Raw genomic sequence first — 14,067 nt, forward strand, 5'->3', positions numbered from 1 at the left:
AACATAATCTACAGTGCACAAACGTGGGGAAATGCAACTTACATGCTACAACAGAAACCCATGAATTATAAATGGTTTGGATTACAACGACAGACAAAACATTCATTAAATTGGATCCATTAAAATGCTTCTGTTTGGAACAACTCATAACACTGGCAATGTACAAAGAAACTAAGCATGAACTTAAAGGCATATGCTTGTTTTGCAAAAGAAAAGTTGATTTCTGTAGCACCATTCACCATTTGCTAGTTGAAAGTGTTTTACAAGAAAACAGTAAATGCCATAAAAAAAAAAAAACTTGAATAGCTGTGTTAAGGAAATAGTAAAGTCTTGTTCAGAACATGTAAATGTACTAACTGTTAAATATAAATACAAAAATAAACGTAAATATGAGGCTTGATTATAATAACTCTATTATTATTATTATTATTATTATTATTAGTATTATTTTTATTTTTATTATTTTTTTTTTTTACTCTGGCTTTTATATGGAAATTCAAATAGAACATAAACATGATACGTATAAAAATTGTTAGATTGATGTAGCCTGCCATGAATAAACAAAGACAGATATTACAGAAGTTTTTAAAAATGGTCATAGTTGCATTTCAACACCAACATTGTATTTGTTCCATGTATTTTACCCATCCTTCCCTCCGTGCTCCATTATTGAGAAAATCCGCTCCATCTTTTCCGTGAAGCCGCTGACCCAGAAGGAGGGCAGGTAAACTGAGTCCTCTCCAGTTCCTACAGGTGGTTGTAGTATTCTCCGGGTTTTGGTACAGACTTCCTTCCCGACTTTTTCCCTTGCTGTGTTTCTTTCTCCTGCAGCTTGCTCTGTGTCTGGTTGAATTTGAATAGACTTTGAGAGGCAACGTCTCCGGTGTACAGCAGCAGGACAAAGTACCATGCTTTGAAAACAATAAATATGGCGGGACTGAGGGATTCCATTGCCTTGGGAATATTACTTTTTGCCGTAATGTAGTTTTATACATGTATAGCTTTGTTTTGAAGCGGGCTTCTTTTTTCATGTGCAGTTTTCGGTCCCCGCTGAGGTTATTGGTATGATTTAAATATGCCCTTTCATCAGAGGACTATTGAGCCGCGCCGTGTGAGTCGGTTATCGGCGAGGGACGACTGGAAACCGAGGGAAGGAAGCGGGAGACGCAAACTCCGAAGACCTGTTTTATACTCGTCTCTGGATGAGGTTGGCTGTCACACGCTGACCAGCTTAATCCAGCAACTCTCAGACCTTTCCCGGCATGCCAGCGACATCTTCCTGGGCATCGAAATGGAGGCAGGGCTGGTGTTCAGAAGGTCCTGCAGGATTCAGGGGCGCCTGCACAATCTGCAGAATGAGGTCCTCAAGTTGGATCCAAAGAAAGTTAAGATCCGTAAGTTCCACACGGGTTGCCTCCTCTTCATTGTAAACGTTACACCAAACACCGGAAAATGCGCGGTGAATTGCAATAGGCTTTATTGTTGTGCTTAAATTGTTGCTGAAAGTTTTGTCGTAGTCATTTGGACAACTGGCAGCTGTCAGACAGGTGTTATATATTCTCTTAGAGTTTAACAGTCTGTTCAAGTCCAAGGTGTCTCACATTTTGACTACTGACACAACCAGGGAGGACTGACCTGTGTCCTCTGGACACATTGCTGTCTTTGTCCCTCTTCAAACTTGTGTTAAGAGAGGGCATGGAGTCCTTTCAAAAGTGATGGATCTCCTCTCGTCTTATTGACCATCTGTTGGTAGAGCTTTATTGGAGAACAAGATCACAGAAAGCCTCTCAGACGTTGTCTTTTCGTCTGCTTCTTCATGCAGTTTCAAAAATGTCAACAAAGTTGGTCAGCAGAGGGATAAATGGAAAATCAATTTATTGACTCCAGGGGTTTAATTTGTTTTGCTTGCCATCGTAAAGCTGCTGCTTGTCCCGCACAGTGGTTATATATTAACTCGGACACTGACTCATGCTTTGGTGCCTGAATTGTCTGTGGAGTGCCAAAAGTGCCACAGTATATATATATAAAACCCCTATATATTACAATAAAAATGAAAACCCCCAATGTGCATAAATGTATCAGTTACTTAGACTAGTCATTTCATTATTTGATCAAGATTTCAAGTCGTGTTTTAATTGTGTTGTTTATCAGCTGATATTTTAAAATACATTTTTAGAAAAATATCTGAAGTTAACATTGAATTCACTGAGTTATGAAATTGCTGGATAATTTTTCACACGCCTGTCTATTAATTTAATAAAATTCTGTGTAAACTCAAAAATAGACTCATGGTGCTAGAATCTCTGTGGAGTGTCAAAAGTGCAAAAATCGTTTTGATTTTTTATTGTAAAATATACGAAAAATACGCAACACATGTGCACACTTGTTTTAAAATTATGTAAAGATTATGCAAAATTATTTTAGTATTTAATTGTTTCATGGTTATTGTGCAACAGTGAGCCGTGAGATGTTTTGCGATGGCTTATCAAATGGACTTTTGTATCTAATTGGTTAACAAGCAGAGCGATTCCAGCACAGACCAGTTATATTGATCAGATTAGAGCTATTTAATGCAGGCAACAATCATCAACTAAAAATTTTAATAAAATATAAAATTTGCAAAAAGGACAATTATTTAATTTATTTGTTTTAGATTTTTGATCATTAATGTACATTAAAGTAAACATTTAATAAGTTCTAGCTTATTCATTTGTGTCACTTTCAGCACTCCATAAAAAGAAACATTAGGAAGTTCAGATGTAGATCTGAACTAAAAGTCACGTTGTGTCTGTGCCTTTAACTTAACCCTTTTTTGTGCTCTAATGTTCATGAACACGTTAATTATGGAATTATATTACCTCCTGCTTTCCAGGGCGGCTCTTTTGCTCATCTAATTTGCATCTAAAGAATGCTACAAAGTAGCGTTCAGACGTCCAGCCCAGATTCTACTAAGCACCATTGAAAGATGGCGGTTTCGGCGCTGACTCACAGGCTTTTGTTTCCCCTTTTTTCTCCGTCCTTGTGACAGTAGTTGGTTCATCCTGTCTTGGGTCGGACTGTGAGTCACTGTCAGAGAGTCAAAAGTGGTTGTGGGAATTTAAGCTGACCTGACAGATCCCAGACTTGAGTGAGAGTGTTTTATGATGAGCAATGCGTTGGAAGACGCATAAAAACTTGGGAGTGAAGCAGGCGTGTTCAAGGAGTACACTCTTCACAAAACACACACACACACACACACACACACACACACACACACACACAGACACACATACACCATGACTTCTTCGTCTCTAATACCCCTGGTTTCTTCCCATTGAAACTCCTTTATACTTTTTCATTGCAGCTGAAGACGAGGTGAGGGAGAGCAGGCAGGAATGTGGTGTGTTACGTTGCAAGACTCTCACTTGCCAGCTCACACATGGCCCCAAGCGCAGCCCTGAGTGTACAGAAGCTCTGACTTCCAATTTATTACAGCACAGACCTGTCAGCTTTACTTTAAATCTTTCTGCACGTAAAGGAGAAAAACACCACCTGCCTTCTGAAGGGCCTTGCAGCGTTACTCCAGGAAGCCAGTGCTGCATTTGAATATGTCAGATCAGCTGGCGGCACTCTGAATGAAAGTTGCTGTTAGCGTCGTGTGACTTCAGAGAGCAGAGGCAGGTTGTGGTATTGCCAAACTTATGCTGTTACATGTTTTCAAAGCTGGATTTGTAGTTCTTTCTATCTTTAATACTTAATCCTGTGTTGACTTTTGCTGGCCTGCGGTGTTGAATTTGCTGCCTTACATGATGTACCCTTAAAGTTTGCATGTAAATATTTACCATTGACAAGTTCCTCTGGAGGTTCTACCTTAGTTCAGAGGTGGATCATATTACTGGTGAGGGGCCCCTCTATGCTGGAAGACCACTATTGAGTGAAGGGGCGTAGGGGGGTGGGGGGGCAGACATAGTAAATGTGTGTACATCGACTTAAAGTAATCAAGGTTGGACTGAATAGGTCAAACGGGGCATCTACGTTTGTGTATTTTGCTACCATTAATCCATTTGTGCTGAAGCAGAGGCCATCAGGGCAAAGTTCACAGGTCGTCCTGTGGAACGTCAGCGGGGGTGCGGGGGGAACTGACACCTGACACGCACAGAGTGAAGAGTTAAACAAAGCTGAATGGTCCAGCTTGGATTTCTGCTTTGGGCCAAAATAGCCGAGTCATCCGTATTTGGATAAACAGTGTTTCCTGCTGCACCCATATGTGTGAAATGAGGCGACCATTTTGTTCAGGCTAAACAGTAGCTTGAAATCAAATCAGAGGATAGAGGAGATTACTTGAAAGACTTAGTTAAAGTCCAGACAAAAATGAAATTAAGAATCATTGTCTTAAAAAATAAAAAGTCCTCATCAAAGACATGCTTAAAGCTGCAGTTACAGCAAAAGGTGACTCTATGATGTATTAGCTGACAGAAATGAGCATAAATGCCTGCCACACTTTTTATATTTTCACTTGTAAAAATAATTAAAAAGCATGGATATCTCCTCCCACGACGGCACCGACTTTATGACGGTCAATCATGTAACACTTTTTAAAGTCTGTAGTTGTATGACACATTCAAGGAGTTCAAGGGGGTGTGAATACTTCTGCCAGGCACTGTATGTATCAGTGAGCGCTGTTTTTAACTATACGTTTTACTCCCAGTCCTTCGGCCAAATATAGCCCTGTGTTGAACTGGGAGCGTTTTATTTTTAATGAATCTAGGTCAAACTGGTGAAGGTTAATTGGAGTTGGATGAGTCTCGGGGCTTCCCTGTCAGACGTCTTGATGCCCACCAGCTGGACGTTGGAGACACACACACACACACATTGACACACACAATAAAAAGGAGATTTGTTTCCAGCCGACCCACTAACGCCAATAGTCCATCTTGTCTTTCCCTTGCACTCTTCCACACCGAGCATTCCTCCTCTATCCCTCAGATATTTATAGGCGCATGTCTTTGCCCTATCTTTCATCTGCTGTCATGTCGACGGTGTGTTGCAATGCTAAAGTGTTCCTCTAAGACCCCTTGTGTGTCTGTGGGACCATACGCGAGTGTCTGCTGATGGACACTTGTTACTCAGGGAGGGACTACTCCGGTTGGGTTGCAAAAACTCCCTTGACTGAGATCCAAGTTTGTTTTCCTTCCAAAGCGCTGTCACGCCTGGATAAGCTAATCACCGTTTTGTTTTTATTTCTTTTCCGGTTTGCCACCCAACGATGCTCATGCAAGCCGCATTTATTCCTGCTTCACTTCTCGTTGCTCGCTGTTCCCTCTGTCTCACCCCGGCTCCCCGCCTTTCATTGATGGCAGAGCAGTCATTACGCTGACAGAATCCACAAGTCGGTTCCCACAGAACTCGCTCCAGAGAGAGGAGCCTGGCCTGGTTCTGGAGGTCGACCTGCTCCCAGGGGGAACAAAAAGTCCAGGTCCAGTTGTACGGACGGAGGGGGATCAGGGAGAGGGGAGAAACGTGAGGGGAAATTACTGAGAAAGAGCCGCAGCTTTAGGAGAATTGATAGGGAGCCGATTCTGATGTTGACTCTATGACAGAGTTCCAGCTTTTTCCAGGTACAGAAGTATGGAAAAATAAAAAAAATGAATATGGAAATATGTCAAATCTTTTTTTTTTGTTCCTTCTATCCTGTCTCCTTTGTGTTCTTTTACCTTTCCCCCCTCCTTTTTCTTTCTTGCTTCTTTCTTTCCTACTGTTGTCCTTCTGCCCTCCCTTTTCTTTTATTTGTTGTTTGTGTTCCTTTCCTTTTCTCCGTTTCTTGTTTTTTTCTTTCTTCTTTGTTTGCGTCATCCCTTGTGTCTTTCTTTAATCTCTTTCTCGTGTCCTTCTTTCTTCCATTTACTTTCCAATCATCCTTCCGCTCCTGGGCGCTTTAGGATCTCCGTCCTTCCTTGTGTGATACCGTCATTCCTTCGTTGTACTCCCTTTCTTTCCGTCATCCTGTTATCTTTAGCTTTGTCATTGTTTCCTTCCTCTAATTTTTCCTACTGTACGTTCTTCCTTACACTCTGTGGCTTTTGCAGGTTTCATTTTTACATCCTCAACAATGTAGAAATGCTTGATGAACTTTATGATGAACTTTTAGAGTTCTCGTGTGTGTGTGCGTGCGCGTGTGCGTGTGCGTGCGTGTGTGTGAAGTTCACAGCTGCCCTCTCTCACGCTTCTGTTCAGACCTCCCTGAATTTGGATACAGTCCTGTTCAACGCTCAGAGGAGTCCAGGAATCCTGGCATAACACACTTGTTTGTCATCATCCGTGATGCTCCAACAACAGTGGCCTTGTCTAATTTTATTCAGTAAAAACCTTCCAATAATTTTGTGAGCCCAAGATAAAATGACAGCGCATGTTCACGCTGACGTGACTGGGTGTAAAACTAGATCTGAGCTGCACTGTAAACCGGTTCACTTTGCAAAGCGCATATATGTTTTTTTTTGTTTTGTTTAATTTTGTTTTATTATAGATATCCACATACGCGCAAGTATGTTCCCACATTTAGAGAAGCCACATGTGGGACTGGTCGGCTAGCTCCTCAGTAGTTGAGGTTGCTGTGGGGTAATAAGCAGCCAATAAGGAGACGGTTTAATCCCCGCTGCGGTGATGGTTTTCAGAGAGAGGACGGACCGAGAGTCCCCTGGGATACTGGATCTCACTTGTTTTGATGTTTTTCTAAAAATCTCAGCTTCATTTCGATGTTTTTCTAAAAATCTCAGCTTCCACATGTTCATCGTTTTCCACACGTTAGATTCTACTGTTTTACTCGCAGTTTACCACACTTCTTTTACAACTGAGAGCCAAGCAGGTTTAAAAAAAAAAAAAGATAAGGCTTCACTAAATTTGGAGTCAAACGTCGTCATATCTTCTATAAGTCAAAATAAGATTTTAGTTGGGCTCATCGGCAGATTGTTCCGTCATCACAGTCGTACCAAATGATTGAGGTTTGTTTAATTTTTTCTTTTTTCCTTTTTCACTGCAAAAGGTTTTATTTAGAGTGCAGTTGAAGAGTTCCAGTTTGAGGTCACGCTGCAGATTTTTACACAGCTATTGTTACGGAGGAAAAGTATCAGACACAACCAGATGTTTGGGACGAAACACACTTCCTCGAAAGACAAACGGGAGCAGAGCTGCCAGCAAATCTCTGGTGAAAACTCTTTATGACAGATGAGCCTGGATGATATCCCTCCCCCCCCCCCCCTCAACTCCCACAGGGCAAATTAAAGACAAGACATACTGTCCAAGAGACTGGAATGGTGCAGTAAATATAACTCTAAAGAGACAATAGATTAAAAAAAAAAAAAAAAAAAGTTCAGTTTTTGCATGTCATCTCTATCTACAGATGCCACATAATGCATGATTGTATTCTTTTCTATCAGCTTTTTTGTACTCTGTTCTGTCATCCTTTGTCTCTCTTTTCTTTCATATGGTTTCCACAGCGCTCCTCTCTCATCTCAACCATTTCAGCACTTTGATGTCACGCTGACCACAACAAAGACGAGCCTTCTGCTTCCCTTCATCTTCTGCTTGCTTTGACTCTTTCATAATCAATTAAAATTTTCATTCTGTGACTTCATCTTTATTTTACAAAAAAAAAAAAACCTTCCCCATATTTGCTTGTTTTTATTCTGAATCCTTCTTATTATTGTGTTTGACGTCCAGAACTGTTCACCAGCATGCCACCGCAGTCGCAATCATGTCAGAAGAAGTATGCGCGGCCTGTTTTTCAGCTTGTGTGAAAATGATTAAAGTGGCTCACACACACACACACACACATGCACACACGCACAGATGCTTTACTCTGCGTTGCTCACAACTTGTGGGATTGCTACATTCTCCTCCGCTAAAAAATCATAAAACGCTGCACGATAGAAGATTTTTGTGGTTTTTAATAAAATCTTCCACATTATTTGAAATATCTTGAACCGAAACCAGTTTCTGAATAAACAAATGAATTAAACGGTTTTGTTTTTCTGTTGCTATAGTTGATTATGTCACAGATGGCGCCATTACTTGGATATGTTTGTGTGTAAGATAATCATATGTGTTGGGCTTTAGGCAGCTTGCGATTTCGATGTCATCACTTGCTTTTAATTAACACAGAAGAGGCAGTCGTTATTCCTACTGAAGGCAAAATAATCGAATATGTTCATTGTTAATATCTTGAAAAGGTATTGTTGTTTCAGGATTTCTATATAGGCTTTAGCAAAAGTCTAAATTTCAACACCCTCATCTGAGCTAATTGTTCGGAATAATTGATCTTTCTGCCTCTCTGCTCCTTATAAAGTAGTACTAACAAATTGATATTAGCTAGTTAATTAGTCGGCCTGCATTCCTGCCGACTTTGGTCTTAAAATAACTGTGGCTTGATAAAGAGCAGTGGGTTTTATTGCTATTGTTAGAACGGCATGGCTGTTTGTTCTTTGTGGCTGGAAATTTTTCCAGGCAGCTTAACTTTTATCTCTTTTTCATTTTAAGCGAAGGAAGAGTGTGATAGCAACAGGTGGGGGAGGGGCAACAAAGCAGCGTTCTGTTAATAAAATCTAAGGTCACAACTTGTCTCTGGCACTTTCTACTGAATTGTTTTAATAGGAATCGGTTTAATGGAATATGTTGCTGGTTCTATAATCCTTTATATGAGCAATCATGCCTATATCAAGTTCATGCCTGAAACACAGAAAACAGCAAAAATAACCACATTAAAAGTTATATTTGGAGTACATTTTAAGGCTAAACTTGGTTGATATTTTTGCATTTTTTTTTTGTTTTAGATTTGTATGATTGTGCTGGAGTTGAGGAAGATTTTTTGGGGGTTGGCAGCCTACAGGAGCCTTAAATCACTAAGGAATATTGTCTTTTGTTGTTGTTGCCGACTCGATAGCTTTCACATGTGGATTTTGTTTTCATTTGTGTGTAGTCATGCAATTTATAGTTTGACTTGTCTGTCTGCCTTGATATATAGGATGTTTATCCTGTGACCAGGAAGAGATGAGGAGATATGGCTTTTTTTTTTTGTTTTTGTTTTTTTTTATCTCAAATTGGTGAAAAACAAGAAAGGTGTCACTGTTTCAAGTTTATGTTTTTGTTATTCATGTGTCACCAGAGTGGTTTGATTTACAGACAGCGCAGGGAGTACTAATTCACATGCACGCAAAAGTTTTAATCTTTGCGTAAGTGCATGTTGGGGTTAACCTTTTGTGGTTTTCCCATTGATCCTACAATACAATACCATCCACTGTGTACAGCCTATCTTAAATCCCCTTCATGCAAATAATCATCTATGGGGGGAAAACCCCAAGTTTGGGTTCCAAAACAGAGCCGGAGGTCCACATAAACTCATGGTTATGTTTTACATTTGCAGAGTTTTTGTACGTTTGATTGTAGAAGAAGAATCATGCAGTCTTAACAGCTTTACTTTTATCAACTTAAATGGTTCACTACATCCTGTGTGGAATATTATAACCCATCAGTGGTGAGTACAGGAGGGAGACAGGATGGCAGACAAACATGCATCTATTCTACACAGTACATGATGACAAATGGCAGCAGATGGTGTTTAATATAATAGGAGCTTTAAAAGGCTATTGTTTTTCCCGCATTTGCACTTTACTGCACTCACTATATTAACTCTATGGAAAATAAACAAGGGTTTTTATTTTAATAGAAATCAGACTTACACACCCATGCATTGTGACTGACTGACTACAACTAGATCCATCCTTGTTAAGGATGTTAGAATATGTTTTGTGTAATTATGTCAGCACTGGTGGAATAAAGTCCATAGTGCAAACCCGGAACCTTCTACTGCTTTGGATGAAACATTTGAATTTTAAATCCAGATACAGACAGATGAGAAGTTGGGGTGGAGCCTCTTTCGGTTATATTTGGATTGGCAGAGAAGTCATTGCAAACAGCTGTTGGCTGAGTGTTTTCAGACATAAATTTAGTCCTCCAAACATCGGCGACCTCGCATAACTTGAACTTCCTCAGCTGAATAAACAAGCCGAGCTAATACGAGGGTCGCTAAGTTATTTTGTTCTTTCGCAAGAGGCCATTTTTACACTTCAGTTTTCATTATTTGTGCATTCCATCGTTTGCATGGAGCAATGCCACTGTTCAGTGGACTAGCTTTATTTTGGTTTAGGCTAGATCCAGAGTGGTGTGACAGAAAAGTCCCACCTGTAGGTCTGTAAGAACTTTTTCATCAGCTGTCACCACAGTGAGGAGATGATGGCGGTGTGAAGCAGGGTGTTGACAGTGTTGAGGTGAGCTCTGTTTACTGTTGCATCAAGAGCTTTGTAAGGAGAGAAATCCCTTCAGGATGAGAAAGTACCGCATAAAACAATTCACTCCACAACTGCTACTTACTTTTTTTTTTTTTTTTTACATGGTAAGACTTTTTTTCCACTTTAATGACAAAAATAAGTTATCACACCCATGATTCAGCTCTCTTAAAAAAAAGCTGACATAATGTCTGCTACCTCCTTGTATGTCTGTATGTTAGTCAGACCAACAGTGAAATACGCTGTTCTGAATTCTTACTTAACAGTTTATAGTCATCATATTGTCATATCATTATATAAATACCGCACCCTTTAATGTAGTTTATTGAGTGACTGCAGTTTTTTTCCACTTTGAAATGTTTGTTTGACATTGGCTTGGTCTTCTTGAGATTCTTGGAATATAGCCAGAAGTAAAAATACTATCATTTATGGTACATACACACATTTTTTTTTTTTTAAAGTTGTGTAACATTATCTATTTTTTTTTTTGCATAGAAAAACAAAGTATTGATACTGGTGATAAATATAACTGTGTAATTATTAAACGGACTGGGGTTGTGCAATGTTAGGAAAAATACATTTTTGTCGAATACTGTAAGGACATGACTCAAAAACTTTTGGAACGAAGAACCTCACAAGTTAAGTACAACTCGTAATTGTAACATATGTGAGAAACAGTGAGCGGAAAATCCAAGTAGATCAGGGAGTTAGCATTGATGCTAGCTAGGTATATTAGCTAGTATAAAGGCTGGAGACAGCAAGGTCTCCAGCCTCGGCAGGTATCACATAATTTATCACTAATATAACACCCTGTATAATTGTGTAGAACCAAGTCGAGCTCCCTCAACCTTTTCCTTTTCCCCAATTTCAATATTGCCAAAGTTCTCCCCGAGTTTAGCAGGTCAGTATTTTGAACAATAAGATTTACGTGAAGTATGGGGGTAAACAAAGTTGGAAAGTCCATTCAGCCAAGTCCAAATATATTTTTGATGAACACAATGTCAATGCATGCCACTTAAAATATTCCACAAAAAATAGCATCCAAGTAGTCCATTGGCTTAGTTTATTTGCAGAGTATACAGTGCTGGTTCACGTCAAATCTCATCTCAAGTCCAATTTGCATCAGAAAAATATAAAGTCAGCTTAATTCAGTAACATTCCAAGTCACCTGCATATGTCCCAATTTGGTCCTTGTGAAACACTGAAGAAGTTAAGTTTATGTTCCAGTTGGTGAAAGGTTTTCTATCAGCTGATTTCCTTGAGTTACTGACTTTGCCTCAATTCCTCCTGCTGAACAAGCATGTGGCAACAGGGGGATTTTTGATTGTGTCCGTGAAGTGTGATTGGAATAGAGGTCGAAGCAAGAAAGGGCTCATCCCAGCTGGACTGTTTAATGCACTAGTGAGAAAGGTGAGTAGAATATGTAAAGACTTGTTTATTTTTGCTGAGCTTATTTTGAGCTTTCAAGGTGATGCAAGATGTTCCTGTCAAAAGTGAAACATTATGAGTTGCTTTAGGGCAGAACATGTCTTGGGATGCTCTGCATGGGATGCCTTGATTGTATTGCAAAGGTTGTGAAAAGATAAAGTAATCAATAAAGCCTAGAGCCATTTCTTTTCTTCAGATAGACTTTTACCTTAAGGGTGCTTGGAGGAGGCAAGGAGGTAACTTTCAACATACAGAGGTGTGTTAGATGTTGACATAAATCTGCATTTTATCTAGTTAGAAATTCTGCACGTTTTCAGTTAAAAATAACATGTTTGGACATGCTGATCCATTCCTTTCGTGGTTCTAACCCTTTTAATTGTCATAGCTCTGACTTTTCTGCAGACTTGGCTATATGAAACTTTACAGTTAGTTTTTTGCTAGTAATTTCTTAATTAATGAAAAAAAAAAATCAACTTTAATGTTATGGTTTTATTTTTCCACCCTTTTCTTGATGCAGGTCCTCTGTGTTTCATCAATCTTCCCACTTCCCTGCAATGCTGTGCCCCACTAAAGCATGTGCATGTGTGTCTCTTGCTCTGTGAAATATGACATACTGCCAGCTGGAATCCCCATTGGCCACTGAATTTTTTCCCCCCAGAAGCAGTTTATGCTGTCTGCCTTATCTACAGAGACTTCATTGTGTGGGGTTTTTTAAGGTCATGTATGGATGTGTTCAAAACTTTAGATCATTTCAAAGCTTCCATCAGAGTGATAGAAGAGACGATTATCGGTTTACAGCTCTTAGTCACTGTCAGCATCTCCTGTTTGCACAAGATGTGGTGTCGGGTGATTTCATATGTTTGGCCTGAAGTCGTAGTCAGGTTGGTCCTTCCTTTTTAATGCCTTGGAATCTGCTTTCCAACTGTTCTCTTAACCTATAAGAGAACACTACTGTACAGAAGGCATGATTTTCTATATAAAAAGGTCTTTATCAATGTTTGTTCAGTATGGCAACATTCAATAAAACGTGTAATGAGAATTACCAAGTGGAGGACGAAGAAATAACATCCCTTATAAATATGATCTACGGAGATGCACTGAAAGTATTTGGCCATTTCCCTATACACACACACAAACTTTAATGAAACTTAAAGCTTGACACTCACTTTGCAGCTACAACCGCTTAGACTCTTTTAGGAAGACTGTCTATAAGGGATAAGGTTAAGCATTGATGTGGGACGAAAAGGCTTGCCTAATAGTCGCTGTTCTGATTCATCCCTAAAGTACTCTGTCAAATTGAGATCAGAGCTCCTCCACAGTCATGTGGGGACAGATAAAGGCCGAGACCAAACCTTTTCCCATCGGTACTCTGCAGCATTAAGATTATCTTTACCTGGAACTTAACCCCTTAACCCCAGCCATAATCTCATCTCCACACTTGACGTCTGACAAAGTTTTCAGGTACCAACCTGAAAACCTCGACCCGTCCATTTGTTTACGAAACAGGAACTTTGGAGTCCTTTAGCTGGTGACTCTGCAGAAAGTTGCCGACCTCAACATCCTTTAACCCCTGTAAAACTGGGCATTTTTGTACATGTGTTTTTTTCTGAAAAACCTTTCCCGTAACTTTTCAGTCGAACAATTTTTCAAACAAGTGTTAAAACGTGCTGTGCACCTGCTCAGCAGTGAGCTTCTTGAATCCAGCATTTGCCTGTGTGCTTATCAGAGAGGTCCTCTCCTACCACACAGTAAAACGAAACTTTCAGAGTCACTGGTGGGGATTATGATGAGGATAATTTCATATAACTACAGAGTGGTTTAATCTTCTTAATCCCTGCTGGAGTCTGAACACCCGTTAATGGGAGCAGAAAAAGAGTAAAAAGGTCAGACGACAATAGCTGATGGGAAACCAAGTGTATATATATATACATCTACAGATGTCTTACCTGTTGGTTTATAGGAATTATGGCTGTGGAAGGATGTAATGATGGATATGAGTAATTGCATGTTGCTTTAGGCTGTTGTAAATGTTGACTTCAGTGCTTCCTCTGCAAACCATATCCTCCGAATATATTAGGGTCTGTCTGAGCTTTTTCTGCTGCTGTTGTTGGCTTGAGTTTTCTCCCCTGTGCCAGTCATTGAGGTTTTTTCTTGTCTAAACATTCTGAGGATGCCAGATTTAAAAGAAAGAAGGGCAAAAAAAAAAAAAAGATGCTTTGGAGACCGGTGGCATTCCCATCACAGATCCGAGTGTCGAGACGAAAGGGGTTGAATTTGAAAATAGGCAAAGCTTTGGGCCACCAGCTTCAGTACTGAGGTCACT

At 39.8% G+C, this 14,067-nt stretch overlaps 1 protein-coding gene across 2 annotated transcripts in view; it reads left to right on the forward strand.

The window, feature by feature from the left end:
* Positions 1-445: 445 nt before the first annotated feature.
* Positions 446-14,067, forward strand: part of nhsl1b (NHS-like 1b) — a 96,226-nt gene continuing 82,604 nt past the window's right edge. For both annotated transcript variants that reach the window (XM_014968010.2, XM_014968329.2), the window contains exon 1: positions 446-1,394. In XM_014968010.2, coding sequence (XP_014823496.2) covers positions 1,076-1,394 — 319 coding nt within the window. In that variant the 5' untranslated portion in view covers positions 446-1,075. The remainder of the gene's footprint in view (positions 1,395-14,067) is intronic.

This window comes from Poecilia mexicana, unplaced genomic scaffold (genome assembly GCF_051168715.1).
Source record: "Poecilia mexicana isolate PSO_F unplaced genomic scaffold, ASM5116871v1 scaffold_21, whole genome shotgun sequence".
In the NCBI taxonomy this organism is placed as follows: Eukaryota; Metazoa; Chordata; class Actinopteri; order Cyprinodontiformes; family Poeciliidae; genus Poecilia; species Poecilia mexicana.